This window comes from Erinaceus europaeus, chromosome 1, assembly GCF_950295315.1.
Source record: "Erinaceus europaeus chromosome 1, mEriEur2.1, whole genome shotgun sequence".
Classification (NCBI taxonomy): Eukaryota; Metazoa; Chordata; class Mammalia; order Eulipotyphla; family Erinaceidae; genus Erinaceus; species Erinaceus europaeus.
Window position 1 is genome coordinate 117301382 of NC_080162.1, and position 21129 is coordinate 117322510.

A 21129-nucleotide genomic window follows, 5' to 3' on the forward strand; every position below is an offset into this window, starting at 1 on the left:
GCCGGGGGCTTGAACCTGTATTTTTTTTTTTTTTTTTACCAGAGCACTGCTCAGCTCTTGCTTATGGCGGTGCAGGGGACTGAACCTGGGATTTCAGAGCCTCAGGCATGAGAGTCTGTTTACATAACCATTATGCTATCTACCCCTGCTGAACCCAGATTCTTATGCTTGTCCTTGTGCTTCACGCCTGGATGTCTTTTCATTTTTATTGAATAACTACTTTGTTGTTATTATTGTTGTTGTTATGTTTGCTTCTGGCTTCCCCCCCCACCTCCAGAGATCAGCTCTGGCTTATAGTGGTACAGGGGATTGAACCTGGGATCCTCAGGTATGAAAGCCTCTTTGTATAATGATTATGCTATCTACCCCTGTCCAGTAGCTACTTTCTTAAATTAGCTAATTCTAATGGATTTCTGAAAAATAAAAATGAAGTCTCCAGTTTCACATTGTTTATCCACAAGAAATCAAAATTGAAAATGGATATTTTATTTTACTTTTGCCACCAGGGTTATCCTAGAGGCCTTTTGCCAACACGTATTTGTTTGATAGGACAAAGAGAAATGAAAGGGAGAGAGATAGGGAGAGAGAATGATAAACACCTGATTGAACCTAGGGCCTTTGAGCCTCAGGTATGAAAGTCTGTTGCAGAAACCTCTTGTGCTATCTCTTTGGCCTGTATAGAAAAATTTTTGTGTGGGGAAACAGCATTATGGGTTATGCAAAATCTTACATGCCTTAGTCTCTGAGGCCCCAAGTTCAATCCCTAGCACCACCAGCTAGAGCTGAGCAGTGCTCTGGTCTTTCTCTCTGTATCTCTCATGCATTAAAATAAAATAAAGTATTACAAAAATTTTAATCACTACAAAAAAACCTGTATCCAATAGCAGTCATTTCCAATACCTTCTCCCTCAGCCATTAATGTACTTTTTGTCTAGATAGATTTGCTTATTCTGGGTATTATTATTATTATTATTGTTATCATTATTTTGCCCACCAGGGTCTGAGAAGAGGGCAAGAGAACAAGAGCAAGAGAGGAGCAGCACCACAGCATTGCCCCCCCATTGATGGAGCATGCATGGTGTCCCTATCTCTGATAGTACAGGTGTTCAAACCTGGTCTGTTTGGGTGGTAGTGTGTGCACTTTACCTAGTAAGTTATTTTCCAGGCCCATGGACATTTGATACACATAGATTCATGCAATATGTAGTTTAAGACTGGCATCTTTCTTTTCTTTCTAATATCTGTTTATTATAAGAGAGCACTGCTCATCTTTGACCATTGCTCATGAAGCTTCTCCCCTGCAGGTGGGGTCAGGGGCTTGAACTGGGGACCTTGTGCATGGTAATGTGTGCAGTACCTCCTGGCTCCACTTGATTAAGTTTTCTGGCTGAATGCTATTCTGTTGTATGGGTGCAACATGTTTGTTTGCCATTTGATGGACAAATGGCTTGTTTTTCCCTTTTGGTGGGAGTGATACGAAGCATATTACTCTAAATACTCCCCTCTCGTTTTTTACAAATGCCTCTCCATCTGTTGTGTGCATGTATTGTAGCCTGTTGATTCACTATAATTTCTATGGTCACTTAGGGTGTTTCCAGCATTTTTCCCACTATAGACAGTGCTGGAATGAATAGCCCTTTGCATATATGTTGTTGGTAGGACATCTTTGGAGATAGATTCCTACCAGTGGAATTGCTAGGTTGAAAGGAAAGCATATGTATAATTTTATTGACTATTGTCAAATTCTTTTCGGAGTGATTGTTTCAACTGGCATTCCCACCTACAATGTGTGAGAATACTGCTTGTTTTTTCAGACCTCACCAACAGAGTGTGCTGTTGTATTATAGGTTTTACCAGTGTCCTAGGTGACAGAGGTGTTTAGGTTCTAATGAGTGATGTCCTACCATATGCTTGAGAGCCAGTTGTTTGTCTTTGTATGTGTGAATTGTCTATTCTTTCCGTGTTTTTTTTTTTTTGTCAGATGTTTTTCTATCAGGCTTTATGTCCCTCAGATTTAAAAAACAAAATTTTTACATTTATTTTCCCTTTTGTTGCCCTTGGTTTTTTTTTTTTTTTTTTAATTTATTGCTGTTGTAGTTATTGTTGTTGTTGTTATTGATGTCATTGTTGTTGGATAGGACAGAGAGAAATGGAGAGAGGAAGGGAAGACAGGGGGGAGAGAAAGATAGACACCTGCAGACCTGCTTCACCGCCTGTGAAGCGATTCCCCTGCAGGTGGGGAGCCAGGGGCTCGGACCAGGATTCTTACACCCGTCCTTGTGCTTCATGCCATGTGCACTTAACCTGCGCTACCGCCTGACTCCCATCCCTCAAATTTTTTTCTGTCTTCATTGTGGGAAAATATACTTGAAATGTACTGTTATAACTTTAAAAATTAATAACAATTATTTATTAACACAGTATAGAATCCAGACATCATTCTGGCTCATGGGATGCTGGGAGTTGAACTTGGGACTCAGGCTTTCAAGTCTAATGCCATATCCACTGCACCACCTCTCAGGCCCTATTTTCACTATTTTTAGTTGTGCATTGCAGTGACATTAAGTACTTGCACACTTGTGCAGCCACCACCACCATCCATCTTCAGAACTTTTTATCTTCTCAAACAGAAACCCTGAACTGTAAACAGTCTCCACATTCTTTCCCCAGCATTTGGCTGTCTAGGACTTTCATTTTTTACATATTCCTATTTTATGTTCTGTCTCTGAACTTTACTATTTTAGGTACCTCATATAAATGCTATCATACAGGATTTGTTCTGTGTCTTATTTCTTACTATGTCTTTAAGATTCAGCCATGTTGTAGCATGTGTCATGATAGCCTTCTTTTTGTTATTGTTATCCTTATTCATTCATTGGATAGAGACAGTCAGAAATCAAGAGGGAAGGGGTGATAGGAAAAGAGACAGAGAGACACCTGCAACACTGCTTCACCGCTTGCAAAGCTTTCCCTCTGCAGGTGGGGACTAGGGGCTTGAACCTGGGTCCTTGCGCATTGTAACGTGTGCACTTAACCAGGTGCACCACCACCCAGCCCCCAGGATATCTTTCTTAAGGTCAAATAATATCCACTATATGTATAGACTACATTTTGTTTATCTACTTAACTGTCAGTGGTCCCTTGGGATGCTTCTGCATTATATCTATTATGAATAATACTGAATTTCACTCCCCCCCCCCCCCAGAGTACTGGTCTGGCATATGGAATTGAGTCTGGGACCTAGGAGCCTCAGGCATGAAAGTCTTTTGCATAGCCACTATGCTATTTCTCCAGCTGTTGAGCTCTTTTTATTTTTTACAGCTTTGTGGTTCTAAGGCCTCATGCATGAGTGATTCCACTGCTTCTGGGTCAACTTTATTTATATTTTATTAAATTTCAGATAGAGATAGAGGAGGGAGAGAGAGATACCACAGTACCACTCCAACTCTGGAGCTTTTCCATGTGCATTAATGACTTCCTTCCTTCCTTCCTTTTTTTCTCCCTTTCTCTCTTTCTTTCTCTCTTTCTCCCTTTCTCCCTTCCTTCTTTCCTTCCTTCCTTCCTTCCTTCCTTCCTTCCTTCCTTCCTTTTTCATATATTTTAACCGGAGCACTTATCTCAGCTCTGGCTTATGGTGGTATGGGGAATAGAACCTGGGACTTTGGAGCCTCAGATATTGAAAGGGAAAAGGGAGATAGATAGGAAGAGAGACAGAGAGACACCTGCAGCACTGCTTTACCACCCATGAAGCTTTCCCCCTGCAGGTGGGAAAAGTGGCTCAAACCTGGGTCCTTGCACATTGTACTGTAGCACAGTGTACATATATACATAGCACAGTGGCTATGCAAAAGACTTTCATGCCTGAGGCTCCAAGGACCCAGATTCATTCTTCTGTTTCTGACTTATTTCACTTAACATGATTTCTTCAAGCTCCATCCAAAATGGGCTGAAAATGGTGAAATCACCATCTTTAATAACTGAGTAGTATTCCATTCTGTATATACCACAACTTGCTTAGCTACTCATCTGTTGTTGGATACCTACGTTGCTTCCAGGTATTTTGGCTATTACAAATTGTGCTGCTATGAACGTAGGTATACACAAATCTTTTTTTAAAAATTATTTTTATTGGGGGTCGGGCGGTGGCACAGTGGGTTAAGCGCATGTGGCGCAAAGCGCAGGAACCGGCATAAGGATCCCGGTTCGAGCCCCCGGCTCCCCACCTGCAGGGGAGTCGCTTCCCAGGCGGTGAAGCAGGTCTGCAGGTGTCTATCTTTCTCTCCCCTTCTCTGTCTTCCTCTCCTCTCTCCATTTCTCTCTGTCCTATCCAACAACGAATTGCGTCAACAAGGGCAATAATAATAACCACAACGAAGCTACAACAAGGGCAACAAAAGAGGGGAAAAAAATGGCCTCCAGGAGCGGTGGATTCATGGTGCAGGCAGCGAGCCCAGCAATAACCCTGGAGGAGGAAAAAAAAAAAAGAAAAAAAATTATTTTTATTTAAAAAAGGAGACATTAACAAAACCATAGGATATGAGGGGTACAACTCCACACAGTTCCCACCACCAGATCTCCGTATCCCATCCCCTCCCCTGATAGCTTTCCTATTCTTTAACCCTCTGGGAGTATGGACCCAAGGTCATTGTGGGATGCAGAAGGTGGAAGGTCTGGCTTCTGTAATTGCTTCCTCACTGCACATAGGCATTGACTGGTCGATCCATACTCCCAGCCTGTCTCTCTCCCTCCCTAGTAGGGTGGAGCTCTGGGGAAGTGGAGCTTTAGGACACATTGTTGGGGTCGTCTGTCCAGGGAAATCTGGTCAGCATTATGCCAGCATCTGGAACCTGGTGGCTGAAAAGAGAGTTAAAGTACAAAGCCAAACATTGTTGAACAATCATGGACCCAAAGGCTGGAATAGTGCAGATGAAGTGTTGGCGGGTGGCGGGGGTGGTGGTGGTGGTCCTTGGTTTTGTAGACAGCTAGTAGGCATATTTTAGTTATATTCCAAAGGGCCTGTAGCTATACTAGTTTTTTTTTTTTTTTTTCTCTTCTCTGAGCCTGAAATCTGATATGCAGGTGGATCCTAGTTATTGTATGGGGAGGTGATGTCATGGCTGGAAAAGGGACAGAAAGCTGGATCAGGGAAGAGAGTAGCTCCCTAATATGGGGAAAGGGTATAAATATTGTTGACTGTACACCCCATTGATTTGATGTGATCTGGGGCCCATATTCAGCTTAGGAGCCTATGTGACCTCTGCATCCCTGTAGATCTGAGCTCACATTCTGTGGTCATGAGTAGAGTTGGAACAGTCCAAGCTGCCTCAATATCGACCCATCTTCCTGTAACATAGAGTATGTTGTCCATCCTCCCTTTGGAGGATGGAGCATTCTCTACCATTGTTGATCCAAGTTGAGGGCAAGGTCCTATGGGGGTCCACAAAGGGGTCTGTTTTGTTGTTCCGATAGAAATGACTGTAACAATGGAGAGAGGGATTTATTTGAGGTCTAGCCCCATCATATCTGTTTGGGAATCCCCTTAGGTTCCAGGACTGGGGGAAATATAGGTTCTATAGTGGAAATGTGTGGTTCCTGCTGTCTTAGGGTTCAAGAAGACAATAGATAGTTACTGTTATAATCACATTATTTAGTAATTGGGTTAACTTTGAAAAAATCCCTTTGTTAGGATTTGCTGTATCATACACAACATCACCATAGTTTATGTCCTTTGACATTATTTGTATATAGCTGTGCCACTGGTTGCTTCTGTTCTTCCTGGTTTAGGCTTTTGAGAGAGTCAACATATCAAAGACTCAGCCCATGTATTAAAAAGACTCAGTCTGTGCTTTAAAAAGTTTGAGACATACAATCAGTTTTTCCCCTCGCATATTAATTAGTGATTTATATGACTATAAATCTTACATGATTTTTATATTTACATTTCTATATTATTTAATTGACTACAAATATATTTTTGGATGGGTGTGTTGGGTTCCTTAGGATATATCCCCAGGAGAGGAATTGCAGAATCATAGGGTAGATACACTTCTAACCTTCTGAGAGTTCTCCAGACTGCTCTCCATAGTGGTTGGAACAATTTACATTCCCATCAGCTGTGCAGGAGGGTTCCTTTGACCCCACAACCTGTCCAGCATTTGTTGCTGCTACTTTTTCTGATGCATGGCATTCTCACAGGAGTGAAGTGGTATCTCATTGTCTTTATTTGCATTTCTCTGACAGTCAGTGGAGCATTTTTTCATGTGTTTCCTGGCCTTTCAGATCTCTTCTGTGGTGAATATTCTGTCCATGTCCAGTCTCCATTTTTTGGATGGGGTCATTTGTTTTCTTGTTGTTGAGTTTGGCTCTTTATATATTTTGATTTTAAACTCTTGCCTGATGGATGGCATGTAAAGCTCTTCTCCCATTCTGTGAGGGGTCTCTTGGGTATTGGTTTCTTTTGCTGTGCAGAAGCTTTTTAATTTGATGTAGTCCCATTGGTTTATGCTTGCTTTAGTCTTCTTTGTAATTGGATTGGTTTCATTGAAGATGTCTTTAAAATTTATGTGGAAAAGAGTTCTACCAATATTTTCCTCTAAGTATCTAATAGTTTGTGGTCTAACATCCAAGTCCTTGATCCACTTGGAATTTACTTTTGTGTTTGGTGAAATATTGCTAGGAGCCAGCCCCAGCAAAAGTAATTAAGAGTCCCTGAAGGAAAGGGGGTGTCGGAGAGATGAATGAAATGAGAGACACATCAGGTGCTTCAGGTGTAGGAGAGAGGCATCTCTGCCCTCTGTCTGCAGAGGTTTATTCTTTAAACACTTTTTACCCGGATATAGTTGACATCATGTAAGATTATTTTCATTAACATCAGGGATACAGATGACATCATGCATAATTGTTTTCATTAACATCAAGAATAACCTTAAGCAACATTATTATTATTATAGGTATGTTTTCCTCAGAAAGTTCCCTAGGTGTGGGGCATCCTTATCTCCCCTTGAAAGTTTCTTGGGTCTGGGGTAGCCTAAATCTACCCTTGAAAGTTTCCTTGGTCGACAGTAGTCTAAATTTTCCCTTCAAAGTTCCCTTGAAATGACCTGTGTTTTGACCATCTCCCTGTTCTGATATTCTGTATGAATAAACATTTCTCCCTGGAACTAAATCAATAGCTTTACTTCTTAACCTTGGGTCTAACTAGATCATAATAGGCTGTCCACCTAAAGAAATCTTCCGCTGTAAAGTAAGCACACACCATGGGGGCTCTCTTCTGGTTAACCTTTATGTATATGAAAGTTCATTAACTTTTAGCTAATGAAAGTTTACTTCTACCCATATATCCTAACATTAGCTATTTAACTACACAACCTAATACTCATCACGGATGCCTGTAAGTGGAAGCAGGGTGTTTGTGGGTGAGGGTAAGCAATAGAGCCTCTTTATATTTAGATGGAGATCACAGTCTGCCACTCATGCTACAAGCCACCCATAGTTCTGACTTTTGGTCTGAGTCCAGCTAATTGAGAACCTATAATGGTGACAAATAGCTCTTTTTCTGAAAGCCTCCCAATGGGTACAGCAGCTTCTGCTCCTAGGCCATTTTTAGTCTTGTCACACTCACTGCCATAATTGTTGTCACAATGTACTTCCCCCAGGGATCTCCTTTTATTGTCCCTAGGTATTATTTGTACATATCCAGTATAGCCAATAGGTCTTTAATTTATCAATGTAAGGAGAAATGGCTCCAGTTTAGTCCAGGACTTCCCACTTTGCAGTTCACCCTAGCCTGCTGGGACTGTGCCATACAGCAGGCCTGACTTGCCTCCTCCATTGTCCTCAGGTAATATTTGTGTATTTTCAATATCCAATAAATCTTTAAATTATCAGTGTAAGGAAAAATAGCTTCAGTTTAGTCCAGGACTCCCCACTTTGCAGTTGGCCCTAGCCTCCTGGGGCTGTGCCATACAGCAGGCCTGACTTTGCTCCTGCCAAAATATAGTGGTTCAGTTTCATTCTTCTGCACATTTCAACCCATTTTTTCAACACCATTTGTTGAAGAGACTCATCTTTCCCTGTTTAATAGTTTGGGCACCTTTGTCAAAGACTAGATGTCCATAGGTGTGGGGGCTTACTTCTGGGTTCTCAATTCTGGTCCACTGGTCCACTGGTCAATGTGTCTATTCATGTTCCAGTACCAAGCAGTTTTGATGACAATGGCCCTATAGTATAATTTGAGATCTGGGAGTGTGATGCCTCCAGTTCTGTTCTTTCTTTTCAAGACTGTTTTGGTAATTCTAGGTCTTTTCTGGTTCCAGATAAACATTTCTAGCATTTGTTCTATTCTAAAAATGTGGTTGGGATCTTGATGGGGATTGCATTAAATTTGTATATGGCTCTGGATAGTATATTCATTTTAATGATGTTAATTATTCCAATCCATGTATGTGTAGGAAGTTATTTGCTGACTTACTTGCTGTCTCCATATCTTGACTATTGTCAGTAAGGCCGCTATGAACTTGGAGGTGTGCTCCTCATTTGTGAATTATACAACCTAAGAGTAGATTTTAGGGTGTGGTGAGGGAAGTGTGGAGTCACTAATGTGGTCAATTATTTAGGTTACCTTGGACTTTCTAAAATGGGGACTTATGTGTGAGGTGACCTGGTTTCTTATCTAGTTGCTGTACCATACATTTGGCAATTTGTTTATTTGAGATTAATATCTTTGTAATGGATGTCTGCACAATTAGAGCTTAATGACAGACACTTAAATTATAATAGAAAGCTTAATATCAGACATTTAACTTCACCTGTGAGATATATGTTGGCTGGTCTATAAGGTCTATTTTTTTTTCTATAGGATTTTTGTTTTGTGATTAATAGTAGGTTATAAGATTGTAAGGTTACAGGGTATAGTCCCATACCACACCCACCACCAAAGTTCTGTATCCCACCCTCCCTCTTCCCCAAGAGAACCACCACAGTTCTCACAATTCTCAGAAACAGTTTGCTTGCTTGCTGGCTTCTTCTTCTTCATCTTTTTTTTTTTTTTTTTCCAAATTCATGTGCATCAGATCTCTAGATTTCAAAATGAGTGAATCCATCTGGTAGTTGTCTTTCATCTCTTATTTCGCTAAGCATAATCACTTTCTGTTCCATCCATTTTGTCCCAAAGGACACAATATATATATATATATTTTTTGTGCCAGAGTAGTACTCCTTGGAGTATATATATCCTATAACTTCTTTAGTCAGTCATCTGCTGATGGTCATTTAGGCTGCTTCCACTCTTTGGCTATTGCGAATAATGCAGTTATGAACATGGGGTGCATATGTTTCTTTGAATTAGTGCTTTCATATTCTTTGGATAAATGCCTAAGAGTGGTATGGCTGGGTCATAAGGTATTTCCATTTTTATTTAATGAGTCTTCATAGCTTTCCATAGGAAATAAACTCATTTGTATTCTCACTAACATAACAGAATTCCTTTTTCTCTATGTTCTCAACCAACACCTGTCATCTCCTGTTTTTGTTGATGCAGGGCATTCTCACAGGTGTAAGGTGGAATGTCTGCAGTTTTTTATTGCCACCAGGCTTATCATTGGGGCTCTGTGCCAACACACAAATCTAATGCTCCTGGTGGCCATTTTTTCCTTTGCATTTTTAAAATTAGTATTTGATAGGACAGAGAAAAATGTCAATTAAAACTACACTGAGAAGGGGACTGGGCAGTGGCACACCTGGCTAAGTGCACATTACCAGGCTCCAGAGCCTTCTTTTCCCTCATTGAATGGCTTTAGCCCCTTGGTCATGTATGAGGGATATTGACCCTTTGTTTATTTAACCTGCTCAAATCTGTTATTGAATCCTCTTAGTGAACTTTTCATAGCAATTGTGTTTTTCACTCCTAGATTTTTTGTTTGACTTCCATTGTAGTTTCTCCCTTTTTTTCCCCTTTCTCTCTCTCTTTCTTTCTATCTGTCTGTCTCTGGGGCTCTATTCCTTTGGGATGACATTTCAGATAAAAAGAGACTGAAAGAGGGCAAGTCCGCAGCACCAGAGCTTCCTCCACTGTGGTGGGGGCCAGGCTCAACCTTGGGTTGCGAACATGGCAAAGCTGGTACATCACCCAGGTGAGGCTTTTCACTGGTCTCTGCTTTTTTACTTATTATTATTTGTTTTACCTATTGGTGTTATCATTTTTTAATAAAATGTTTAATTTTTTTATATTTATTTTCTCTTTTGTTGCCTTTACTGTTTTTTATTGCTGTAGTAGTTATTGTTGTTGTTATTGATGTTGTTGTTGAATAGGACAGAGAGAAATGGAGAGAGAAGGAGAGAGAAAGATAGACACTTGCAGACCTGCTTCACCGCCTGTGAAGTGACCTCCCCTGCAGGTGGGGAGCCGGGGCCTCAAACCGGGTCCTTGCACTTCGCTTAACCCACTGTGCTACCACCCGACTCCCATAATTTTTTTTCTGATGTCGCTTTCCTAATTACTGTTTGTATTTACCATCAGGACTCCCTTGTGCCAGTTACACGTATTTAGGACACACTGTGGCCTTTTTCTGCAGCCTGCTTCTGTGAGCCTCTGCAGTGTGACTTGTCCTGCAAGGGCTGTTCTCTGCTTGATAGATGCAGGTCTAGGAGGAAATTTTGACAGAAATGTTAAACGTGTCTCGTTAAGGCAGACAAACTGCCTCGATACTACTTGTCTGCTCATCACTGCTGTGTTCACAGAGTACCAGGCATCAGGTACACAGTGCTAAGTGAGGTAGAGCTACAGTCCTGCACCTCATGATGGTGCTTCAGTCACCAGAAGACTGCATATATGGCTGGGGGTAGCATAATGGTTATGCAAAGAGACTCTCATGCCTGAGGCTCTGAAGTCCCAGGTTCAATCCCCCACAACACCTTAAGCCAGAACTGAGCAGTTCTCTGGTTAAAAAAAAAAAAAAAGACTGCATATATGATAACCATGTAGGTCTTAAAAGGAAGACAGAGAGGGGGAGAGAAAGATAGACATCTGCAGACCTGCTTCACCGCCTATAAAGTGACTCCCCTGCAGGTGGGGAGCTGGGGACTTGAACCAGGATCCTTATGCTGGTCCTTGCGCTTCGCACCACATGCACTTAACCTGCTATGCTACTGCCCGACTCTCAGATTTGAGTAAAGATTTTTTAGAGTAAAACATTTTTTCACTTTAATGTAAAATATATAAAGCTTGTAGAACAAGGATATACAGAAGGAAAATAGTTTGGCACAACTGTACATTTTGTGTTTTTGTAAAAGTGTCATTGCAAAAGTCAAAATGGTTTTAAAATTACCAAGTTTGTAAAGTGAGAGAGTTATAATAAGCAAAGGCTAATTTATTATGGAAGAGGTAAAGTTTTTGGGGCCAGGTGTTGGCACACCTGGTTGAGTGCATCAGTGTGGAAGGACCTGGGTTCAAGCCCGCAGTCCGCAACTGCAGGAGGGAAAGCTTCATGAGTGGTGAAGCAGGGCTATAGATATCTTGCTGTCTCTTTCCTTCTCTATCCCCCATCCCTCTCAATTTCTGGCAGTTTCTATCCAGTAAATAAAGATAATAATAAAAAAATACAGTTTTTTTTTTTTTTTTTTTTTTTTTAGTGAGTTTTGTGTAGCCAAAGAGTATGTAACACAAACTATAATGGCTCAGTAATGTCTAGGGCCTTCTCATTCACTTAACCACTACTCATTCGCTGACACGTGAAGCAACTTCCAGTTTTGCAAGCACCAATCATGAGTACCCTCTAGAGGTTAGCTTATTCTTTAGTTTACTTTTTGACCAGAGCGCTGCTAAGCAGTGATTGAAGCTGGGACCTCCGATCCTCAGGCATGAATCTGTTGCATAAGCTATCATGCTGCCTCCCTTGCCTGCAGACACGCCGTTTGTTTTCATAAGCCATATTGCTTACCGTATCTTTTGTACATCTAATTGTTTAGATCTACAAACAGCATTATAGTTTGGTTGCCTCCTTTATTCAGTGTACTTGCTGTGTGGGTTTCTAGCCTAGGGGCTATGTGTCGGTGGCACCTACAGCTGGCTGACACCTTCCTTGCCGAAAGCATTTCCAGAGGCCAGTTACTAGATGCCAGTGCTATCCTGTGACTTCTCTCCCGCAAGCTTTGCGCTGGTTATGATAGCTGACCCTCACAAGCCAGAGAAATAGCTTATTTGAGCAGTGTACTGCTTTTCTATGTGCTCAACTCAGATTTGAGCCTGGCACCCCCACTGCACTGAAGGAAGCTTCAGAGCTGTGGTTTCTCTCTTTGCCTCTCTATCTGAAAAAAAAAAAAAAAGTATAGCCTTATTTCAGAAGTGAAAGTGCCATGTTATATACTAGTTTTGTGTTGACTTTTTTTTGGAAGCTCCATACTGTTTTCCATAACAGCTGCACCAGTTTCTCTGTATCCTCCTCACTGACATGTGCTATTTTTTCTATGTGTTTTTAAAAATGATTGACTCCATGCAGGGCTTTAATAATATGGTTTCTACTTTTATCACTTTACCTCATATTGTATAGTGGTAACAGTGTCTGTTTTGGTATAGCTTATGGCAAAGAAACAGTTTATTCATAGGAGTTAGCAGCATTCCTCTTTCTCTTCTAAATGTAGAACCCAGGGGATAAAATAACTTCAGCCTAGTGGAGGCTTGTTTGGAAGTTTATGAAAATGTTCTGCTTTCTTCCTTGAAAGATCCTTGAATAACTCAGAGCCTATTGTGGAAGCTCATGCTAGAAATCACCATCTGAGCACTCTGTATAATAAACAGAAGTGATCACTTTATTTTGACAGGTGGAGCACAGATTCTGTCAGTCTACTAGGATTCACTGATAATACCCTGTTATACTCTGCTAGTGCCTTTTGCCAGCCTACAGGATGGGATTTTTTTTTTCTGATTTCTCCTCTTCCTGTCTTATTTCATAGTGTACCCTTGTCCTCTCCTTTCCCCTCAGGCCAGAATCCTTCTGCAGCTCCTTCCTGCCTCAGTGTTCTAGAGAGATCTGTTCTAGAGTGTGTCCTCCCCACTGTCACTGCCCCATTCAGTCTCCTCTGGGCTTAGCAGTTTTATTGAGGTACAAGTCACATATCAAACAATTCACATATACAAGGTTTACAATTCATTGGCTTTTGTATTCACAGAATTGTATAGCCACCATAGCAACTGCTTTATAACATTTTAATAACCTCAGAAAGACACTTTGGTGACCAGGACGGTGGTGCAGTGGGTAAAGTACTGAACTCTGAAGTGTGAGGTCCCAATTTTGATTTCTGCCATTGCAGGAAGCAGAGTGATGCTCTGACTCTCTCACTGTCTCTTTCACTAAAGTAAGTAAATAAATAAATAAAATATACTAAAAAGTAAGCACTTTGTGCCTGCTAGTAGTCATTCCATCTATTCTTCTCCTCAGCCCACAAACCCACTTTTTCTTTTTTTATATATATATTTATTTATTCATTTTCCAATTTTGTTGCCCTTGTGTTTTCATTGTTGTAGTTATTATTGTTGTTATTGATGTCATCGTTGTTGGATAGAATAGAGAGAAATGGAGAGAGGAGGGGGAGAGAAAGATAGACACCTGCAGACCTGCTTTACCGCTTGTGAAGCAACTCCCCTACAGGTGGGGAGCCGGGGGCTTGAACCAGGATACTTCTGCCAGTCCTTGCGCTTCGAGCCACGTGTGCTTAACCATTGTGCTACTCCCCACTTTTTCTTTTAAAAAGCTATTTTATGGGAGTCGGGTGGTAGCGTAGCAGGTTAAGTGCACGTGGCACAAAGTGCAAGGACCAGCGTAAGGAACCCGGTTCAAGCCCTCAGCTCCCCACCTGCAGGGGAGTCACTTCACAGGTGGTGAAGCAGGTCTGCAGGTGTCTTATCTTTATCTTCCCCTCTCTGTCTTCCCCTCCTCTCTACATTTCTCCTGTCCTATCTAACAACGATGGCATCAATAATAACTACAACAACAACAAAAAAGGCAACAGAAGGGGAAAATAAATAAATTTATTAAAAAAATAAAAAGCTATCTTATTTATTATTTATTGATTGGATAGGGATAGAGATAATGAATAGGGAAGGAAGAGGTAGACACTTGCAGCACAGCTTCACTGCTTATGAAGTTGGCCCCCTGCAGGTGGGGACCAGAGGCATGAACCTGTGTCCTTACACATTGTAACACGTGCACTCTACCAGAAGTACCGCACTTTGACCCCTTTCACTTTGTTTCTGTAGATTTGCCTGTTCATTAGACAATAATGTAGCTTTTTGAGACTGACTGCTTTGTTCAGCTTAATGTTTTCAAAATTCATTCATGTTGTATGTATCATAGGTTGGTCTTTTTTATAATTGGATAATTCCCTTATACAGACATACTGCTTGTTATTTACCTGTTCATCAGTTGATAGACATTTGGGTTGTCCCACCCATTAAGCTGTTATGAATAATGCTGCTGTGAGTATTTGTGGATAAATTTTGGTGTGGACATGTATTTGCGTCTCTTGGCTAAATGCCTAGGAAATTTCCAGGTTACTCACGACCTGTTTACCATTTTGAGCAACTGCCAGTAAGATTTCCATAGTGTCTGCACTGTTTTACATCCCCATCAATTTCTCTAGATACTCACCAACCCTGTCATTTTCTTTAGACTTAAAACTGGAGTCTTGTCATGCTGCGACACGGAGGAGAGAGAGAGGAGATCCCTAGTGGAGAGGGAACACAATTCTTTATTTGTGCGGGCACCTCAGAGTTGGGTGAGAGCGCAGTGGTTTGGGCCACGTGGAGGTAGCAAAAATGGCCGCCTCCCGCTATGCGCAGCAGCTCTCCGTTCACCGAGGTGAAAAGCGGGCAAGAGAGCGAGGGGCGGAAGAAGAAGGGCTTTATAGGGCAAAAACTAGGAGTGACGAGCCGGGACAGGATTGGTTGGGAAGGGTACTTCGAGAATATCGTATTAACTCTCGTAGGAACTGGCACTAGCCTGAGGGGACATCTGCACAGCAGGGTCTGACTGTCTCTTCAGTTTTTTCCTTTATATTTCTAAAAACTTATCCTCCCAAAGACTCAAAATGACTTCCCTACTGCTTATAGACTAAAGTTTCAAATTCTTTAGCGTGGCATCCAGCATGGCACCTTCCATCTTCACTGCCACCCCCGCACCAAGGGCCCTGTGCTAGCTGTCATTTTTCTCCTTATTTCCCCACCATGTTGTGTTTCCCCAACCTCCTTGCTTCTTGCCTTTTGGAACAGTGCTGTTCATTCTTCAGGGTTCAACACAAAAATGTCCTGCTTTCTGTTCCTTGATCCCTTGGAATGAATTGTTTCCCACCCTTAGATTTTATCTGTGTTTCCATTTCATTCAGCTTTTGAATTTTTTTTTTCTCTTATGGGGTGGGAGGTCTATTGTCTTTGCTGAGCACTAATTTTAGGGGCAGGAGTTGTTCTTGTGAGAATGTCCCTGGAGTTTGGCCTAGCAAGGACAGGTGCTTGGTCAGAGGCCACGAGACTGAGTGATAGACCACACACTCATCCGTAGGCAGCTAGCTTACTCTGTGCCTAGAGCTGGGAGAGGTCTGTAGTGGGGTGTGCGCTGCGGGACTGACTTAGTTCCCATGGCCCCTAGCACTATACTCTTCCTGGCTCTTCATGGACCTTTTTTTTTTGTTGTTGTTGTTGCTCCTGTTTTTTTGTCTAGGAGACTTGTGGACTGACGCAGCCCCTGCCAGTGATGGGAAGCAGTGCTAAGCGGCACCCCTTCGCTTTCTGAGTATGGTAAGGACTGATGCTTGCACTTTTTTCTAGTGGGTGTTCTTTTGTTACTTCACTCCTGCGGTTGAGAGGCATTTACCTTGGCGCACCATGAAAATTCCCATACAGAGCAGCCTTCTTTCTGGGAGAGCTGCTGGCTCATCAGAGGGTGTGGATGCCTGACCATCTTTTGAAGTTGCTTGCAGGTCACAGTTGGTAGAAAGGCACCAAGTTAGCATCTTTTGATAGAATCTGTTCTTCTGATACCTGGACTTTACACATAGCTTGAGTGGTGCCCCAGCCTCTATTCCTTTTGCAGGAGGTAACACCTAGGACATGCTACACTGCCCAAACAGATTGGGTGCCACACCCCCTCATCCACACATATACATCTAGTCTAGATTTGTTTTTCCTTAGTGGTCATTTACTTTTCATGCCCTGCATTCTGAGAACATAGCGGAGGCAGAATAGTTTATGCGCTGGAGCATAGTTGTACTCATTGTGGGTATCAATGACATCTCAACTAAAACTTTCCCTTCAAATTCCATTTTAGATTCGAATTGCAGCTTTGAATGCCAGCTCCACGGTTGAAGATGATCATGAAGGAAGTTTCAAAAGTCATAAGACCCAGACGAAGGAGGCCCAGGTATGTGACTCATGATCTTCCTCTGTAGGTAGAACTCGCTTTTGATTTCTGTTGATGGCTGTTAATTTTTTTTTATTTTTTTTTTTTATTTAAGAAAGGATTAATTAACAAAACCATAGGGTAGGAGGGGTACAACTCCACACAATTCCCACCGCCCAATCTCCATATCCCACCCCCTCCCCCGATAGCTTTCCCATTCTCTATCCCTCTGGGAGCATGGACCCAGGGTCATTGAGGGTTGCAGAAGGTAGAAGGTCTGGCTTCTGTAATTGCTTCCTCGCTGAACATGGGCGTTGACTGGTCGGTCCATACTCCCAGTCTGCCTCTCTCTTTCCCTAGTAGGATGGGTCTCTGGGGAAGCTGAGCTCCAGGACACATTGGTGGTGTCTTCAATCCAGGGAAGTCTGGCCGGCATCCTGATGACACCTGGAACCTGGTGACTGAAAAGAGAGTTAACATACAAAGCCAAACAAATTGTTGAGCAATCATGGACCCAAAGCTTGGAAAAGTGGAGAGGAAGTATTAGGGAGGTACTCACTGCAAACTCTAGTATACTTCTGCTTTCTTACTTTGGTGGATGGCTGTTAATTTTAAATGCATCCACATGTCTCCATAGTGGGATCTTAGAGGGAAATCTCATTGGTAAATCTCAGCTCACCATCTCATGTTGTGTCTACTTCACTAAGGGGCCGTCACACTGCAGGGACACTTTATTTATTCTCTGGGTGTGTGCTTGGGTTAGTTCAGTTCATGGATCCAAATTTTTCAACTGGGCTTGGCTTCCCATGCAGCCCATGCTTTGTGCAGGCTTGGGAGCTGACATACCCGGGAGATGGTGGCAGGTCAATGGCAAATAGTACTTCCTGGCTCCCATTATGTTGCCCTCACTTTCTAGTGTCAGGAGGCTCTAGCTGCTTGAGTGGGCTTGCTGAAGGCCAGTGAGGGAGCCAGCTGCACCCTTAGCTTTCCAAATTCTTCATCTTGCCTTTGACTATAGATATGCCATCACTTCCATTTTTAAAAAAAATTTTATTTATTCCCTTTTGTTGCCCTTTTTTTTTTTTTCTTGTTGTTATTGATGTTGTCATTGTTGGATAGGACAAAGAAAAATGGAGAGAGGCGGGGAAGACAGAGGGGGAGAGAAAGATAGACACCTGCAGACCTGCTTCACCGCCTGTGAAGCAACTCCCCTGCAGGTGGGGAGCTGGGGGCTTAAACCAGAATCCTTATGCTGGATTCTGCTTTAAATGCTCCACCTGCATTTAACCTGCTGCGCTACCGACCAACTCCCCCATCACTTCCATTTCAACCTGTCTACCTTTCTTCCATCTCTTTTCCCTTGTCCTGTCTTTGTATAACAAGGATTTGCTTCTCTTATAGTTTTCACTAAGATAAGCATATACCTTCCCCCTTCAAAGGAAAAACCAAGACAATCTGGAGAGATCTCTAAAATCTGTGGACAGCTGGCACTTAGTCTCACAGAATGTCAGTGGGGCTTGCTCTGTCCAGTTTTCTCTCCTTCCTGAAGAAGGCCTTCAGCTTCCCCAGGCTGCTATCATGCTATGGCAGAGTGGTGGGTAGGAATCAGTGGGACCCATCCATACTTTGCAGGAGCTATGGGTTTCCCTGGTTGGGATGACTTCCCTCAGAAAGGATCAACTGGGTACATAACCTTGGCAATGTTTTGACTCTCCCTTGGGTCTCTGTATTCCTTGCTGTTTCTTTCATTCAGGTAAGTGTGCAATACTCTGTTTCCTTTGAGGCTCCTAAGGCCTCTTCTATGATCATTTTCTGGGAGACTGAATGTTAGAATTGTTTTCACTACAGAGACTATAGTCGACAGTTAACATGACCTTTCACTGTTGTCTGCCTTGTCTATACTTTAAGCTTAAAAAAAAGCAAAATCTTTGTCCTTCTTAAAAATACCATCTGTCTTGGTTCACAGGAAGCAGAGGCTTTTGCCTTGTATCACAAGGCCCTGGACCTCCAGAAACATGACCGATTTGAGGAATCCGCCAAGGCCTACCATGAGCTCCTGGAGGCACGTTTGCTGAGAGAGGTGAGGACTGGTAGGACCTGGCTGCCCAGGCTCTGACCTTTGCCCTCCTACTGCTTTACTGGGTAACCTTGGGGACATTATTTCCCCTCTCTGCCCCTGCCCCTCAGCTTCTGCAGCTGTAGATTGTCAACTTTGTGGTGCTTTTTGAGGTTGTCTGACTCCAAGGAAGGTTTTTAGAGTCATGTCAAGAACTTTGTGTCAGGGACCAGGAGTGTACATGTTACTATACACAAGGACCTGGATTCAAGCCCCTAGTCCCCACCTTCAGGGGGAAAGCTTTGTGAGTGATGAAGCAGTGCTGCACCTATGTCTCTATGTCTCTCTCCCTCTCTGTCTCTTCCTTTCTCTCAATTTCTGACTCTCTCTACCCAATAAATAAAAAATGTCTATCCCTGTCTCTTGTTGCCTCTCAATACAGGTATGACTGTTCCTTTTTAAGGCTACCAATTTACCTGTATGATTGTTTTTTAGCCTTTTACTTTTGACCTGTATTTATCATTGTAGCTCTGTAGACAACAAAGGTTGGGTTCTGCTTTTTGATTCATCTCATTACTCTCTGCTTTCTGATTGGTTAGTTAAAACCATTGATGTTTAGTAAACATATTCATAAACTAATTTATTGCCATTTTATGACATTTTCCAGGTATCTTAATACTATTGAGTGGGCTCATTTTTTCACTTATAGAAGCCCCTTTAGTATTTGTTGCAGGGCTGGCTTGGTGGTGATGAATTAATTCCTTTAACTGTTGTTTGTCTGAGAAATTCTTGCTCTCTCCTACAAGCCTGAAAGTAACCTAGCTGGGTAGAGTGTTCTTGGGTGGAGATCTTTTCCATTCAGAACTTTTTATTTGTCCTGCCATCCCTTCTGGTCAGTAGAGTTTCAGTGAGGAATGTGCTGATAATCTTTTCAATATTCTTTTTTTAAATATTTATTTATTCCTTTTTGTTGTCCTTGTTGTTTTATTATTGTAGTTATTGATATTGTCGTTGTTGGATAGGACAGAGAGAAATGGAGAGAGGAGGGGAAGACAGAGAGGGGGAGAGAAAGATAGACACCTGCAGACCTGCTTCACTGCTTGTGAAGCGATTCCCCTGCAGGTGGGGAGCCAGGGGCTCGAACCGGCATCCTTATGCCAGTCCTTGTGTTTTGCGCCATCTGCACTTAACCCACTGCGCTACCACCCATCTCCCTTGCTCTTTCTCTTTGCCTTCAGCATTTTAATAATGACACATCTTGTTGTATGTCTATTTGCATTTCTTTTGTTTGCATTTCATTGAACTTCCTGGACTGGATCTGGGTTTCTTTTCCGCTTCCTGACTTGTGGGAGTTCTCACCTATTATTTTTTCAAGTAAAACTTATGTCCCCCCCAACGCCCTCACCCCACCTTTTTTTCCTATGTTGTTTTCATTCTTTTTTCTGGTCTTTACTGTTGACTGCCTCAACTTTATCCTCTAGCGCCAGTACTTTTCTTAATCAATTTCTAAGAAGATGTAAGGTTTTCTAAGAGCTGTATGAAATAACTTTTTAAAAAATATTTATTTATTCCCTTTTGTTGCCCTTGTTTTGTTGTTGTTGGATAGGACAGAGAGAAATGGAGAGAGGAGGGGAAGACGGGGAGAGAAAGATAGACACCTGCAGACCAGCTTCACTGCTTGTGAAGTGACTCCCCTGCAGGTAGGGAGTTGGGGGCTAAAGCCAAGATCCTTAGGCTGGTCCTTGCACTTTGTGCCACGTACACTTAACCTGCTGTGCTACTGCCCGACTCCCATGTGAAATAACTTTTTACATAAAATAAGTTTATAATGTGTATGCTCTGTTGGCTCACTTTCTTTCTCTTGTGATATTTAGTGTAGAATTTCTTGTCTTTATATAACAGAGGTTCTTGAGATAATTAACTTTTTAAAGTAACTTTATTTTTTTTTTATTTTTATTTTTTTTATTTTTGAGAGAGATGCAGAGAGGGACACACACAGAAACATCAGAGCACTGCTTAGCTCTGGCTTATGGTGGTGTGGGGGATTGAACCTGGGATTTAGGAGCCTCAGGCATGAGAGTCTGTTTGCATAACCATTATGCTGTCTTCCCCGCCCTTAAAGTAACTTTTCATGTGAGTAGTTAAAAAAAAAAAAAATCGGGGAGGCGGGCGGTGGCGCAGCGGGTTAAGTGCAGGTGGCGCAAAGCGCAGGGACCAGCGTAAGGATCCCGGTTCGAGCCCCCGGCTCCCCACCTGCAGGGGAGTCGCTTCCCAGGCGGTGAAGCAGGTCTGCAGGTGTCTGTCTGTCTCTCCCCCTCTCTGTCTTCCCCTCCTCTCTCCATTTCTCTCTGTCCTATCCAACAACGACGACATCAATAACAACAACAAGGGCAACAAAAGGGAATAAATAAATATTAAAAAAAAAATCAATAACTCATTCTCTTAACTCCTAGTCTAGTTCTCACTGTTGTAGGATTTAGCTCCTGCCTGAGGTGAAACTCCAGGCCATGTTTGCTGCTCCCCTCTGCCCTCACAGCCTCTTCACACCCTGTCTCCATACTATGGGGTAGGGTCCTGACTCCAAGACTGAGCTCTCAGGCTTCATAGTAGTGATAGGTTGGGTTCCCTATGTCTCTTTGAAGTCCAGACTGCAAGAAAACTTGCAGGTAGTCTGGCCTTTCTTCTCTG

At 42.3% G+C, this 21129-nt stretch overlaps 1 protein-coding gene across 6 annotated transcripts in view; it reads left to right on the plus strand.

Annotated features, from left to right (window-relative positions):
* The window catches only part of CABIN1 (calcineurin binding protein 1), a 148385-nt gene that overhangs the window by 2001 nt on the left and 125255 nt on the right, over positions 1-21129 (plus strand). For all 6 annotated transcript variants that reach the window (XM_016187153.2, XM_060195252.1, XM_060195245.1 and 3 more), the window contains exons 2-4: positions 15708-15784; positions 16314-16406; positions 18352-18465. In XM_016187153.2, the coding sequence (XP_016042639.2) occupies positions 15782-15784; positions 16314-16406; positions 18352-18465 (210 nt within the window). In that variant the 5' untranslated portion in view covers positions 15708-15781. The remainder of the gene's footprint in view (positions 1-15707; positions 15785-16313; positions 16407-18351; positions 18466-21129) is intronic.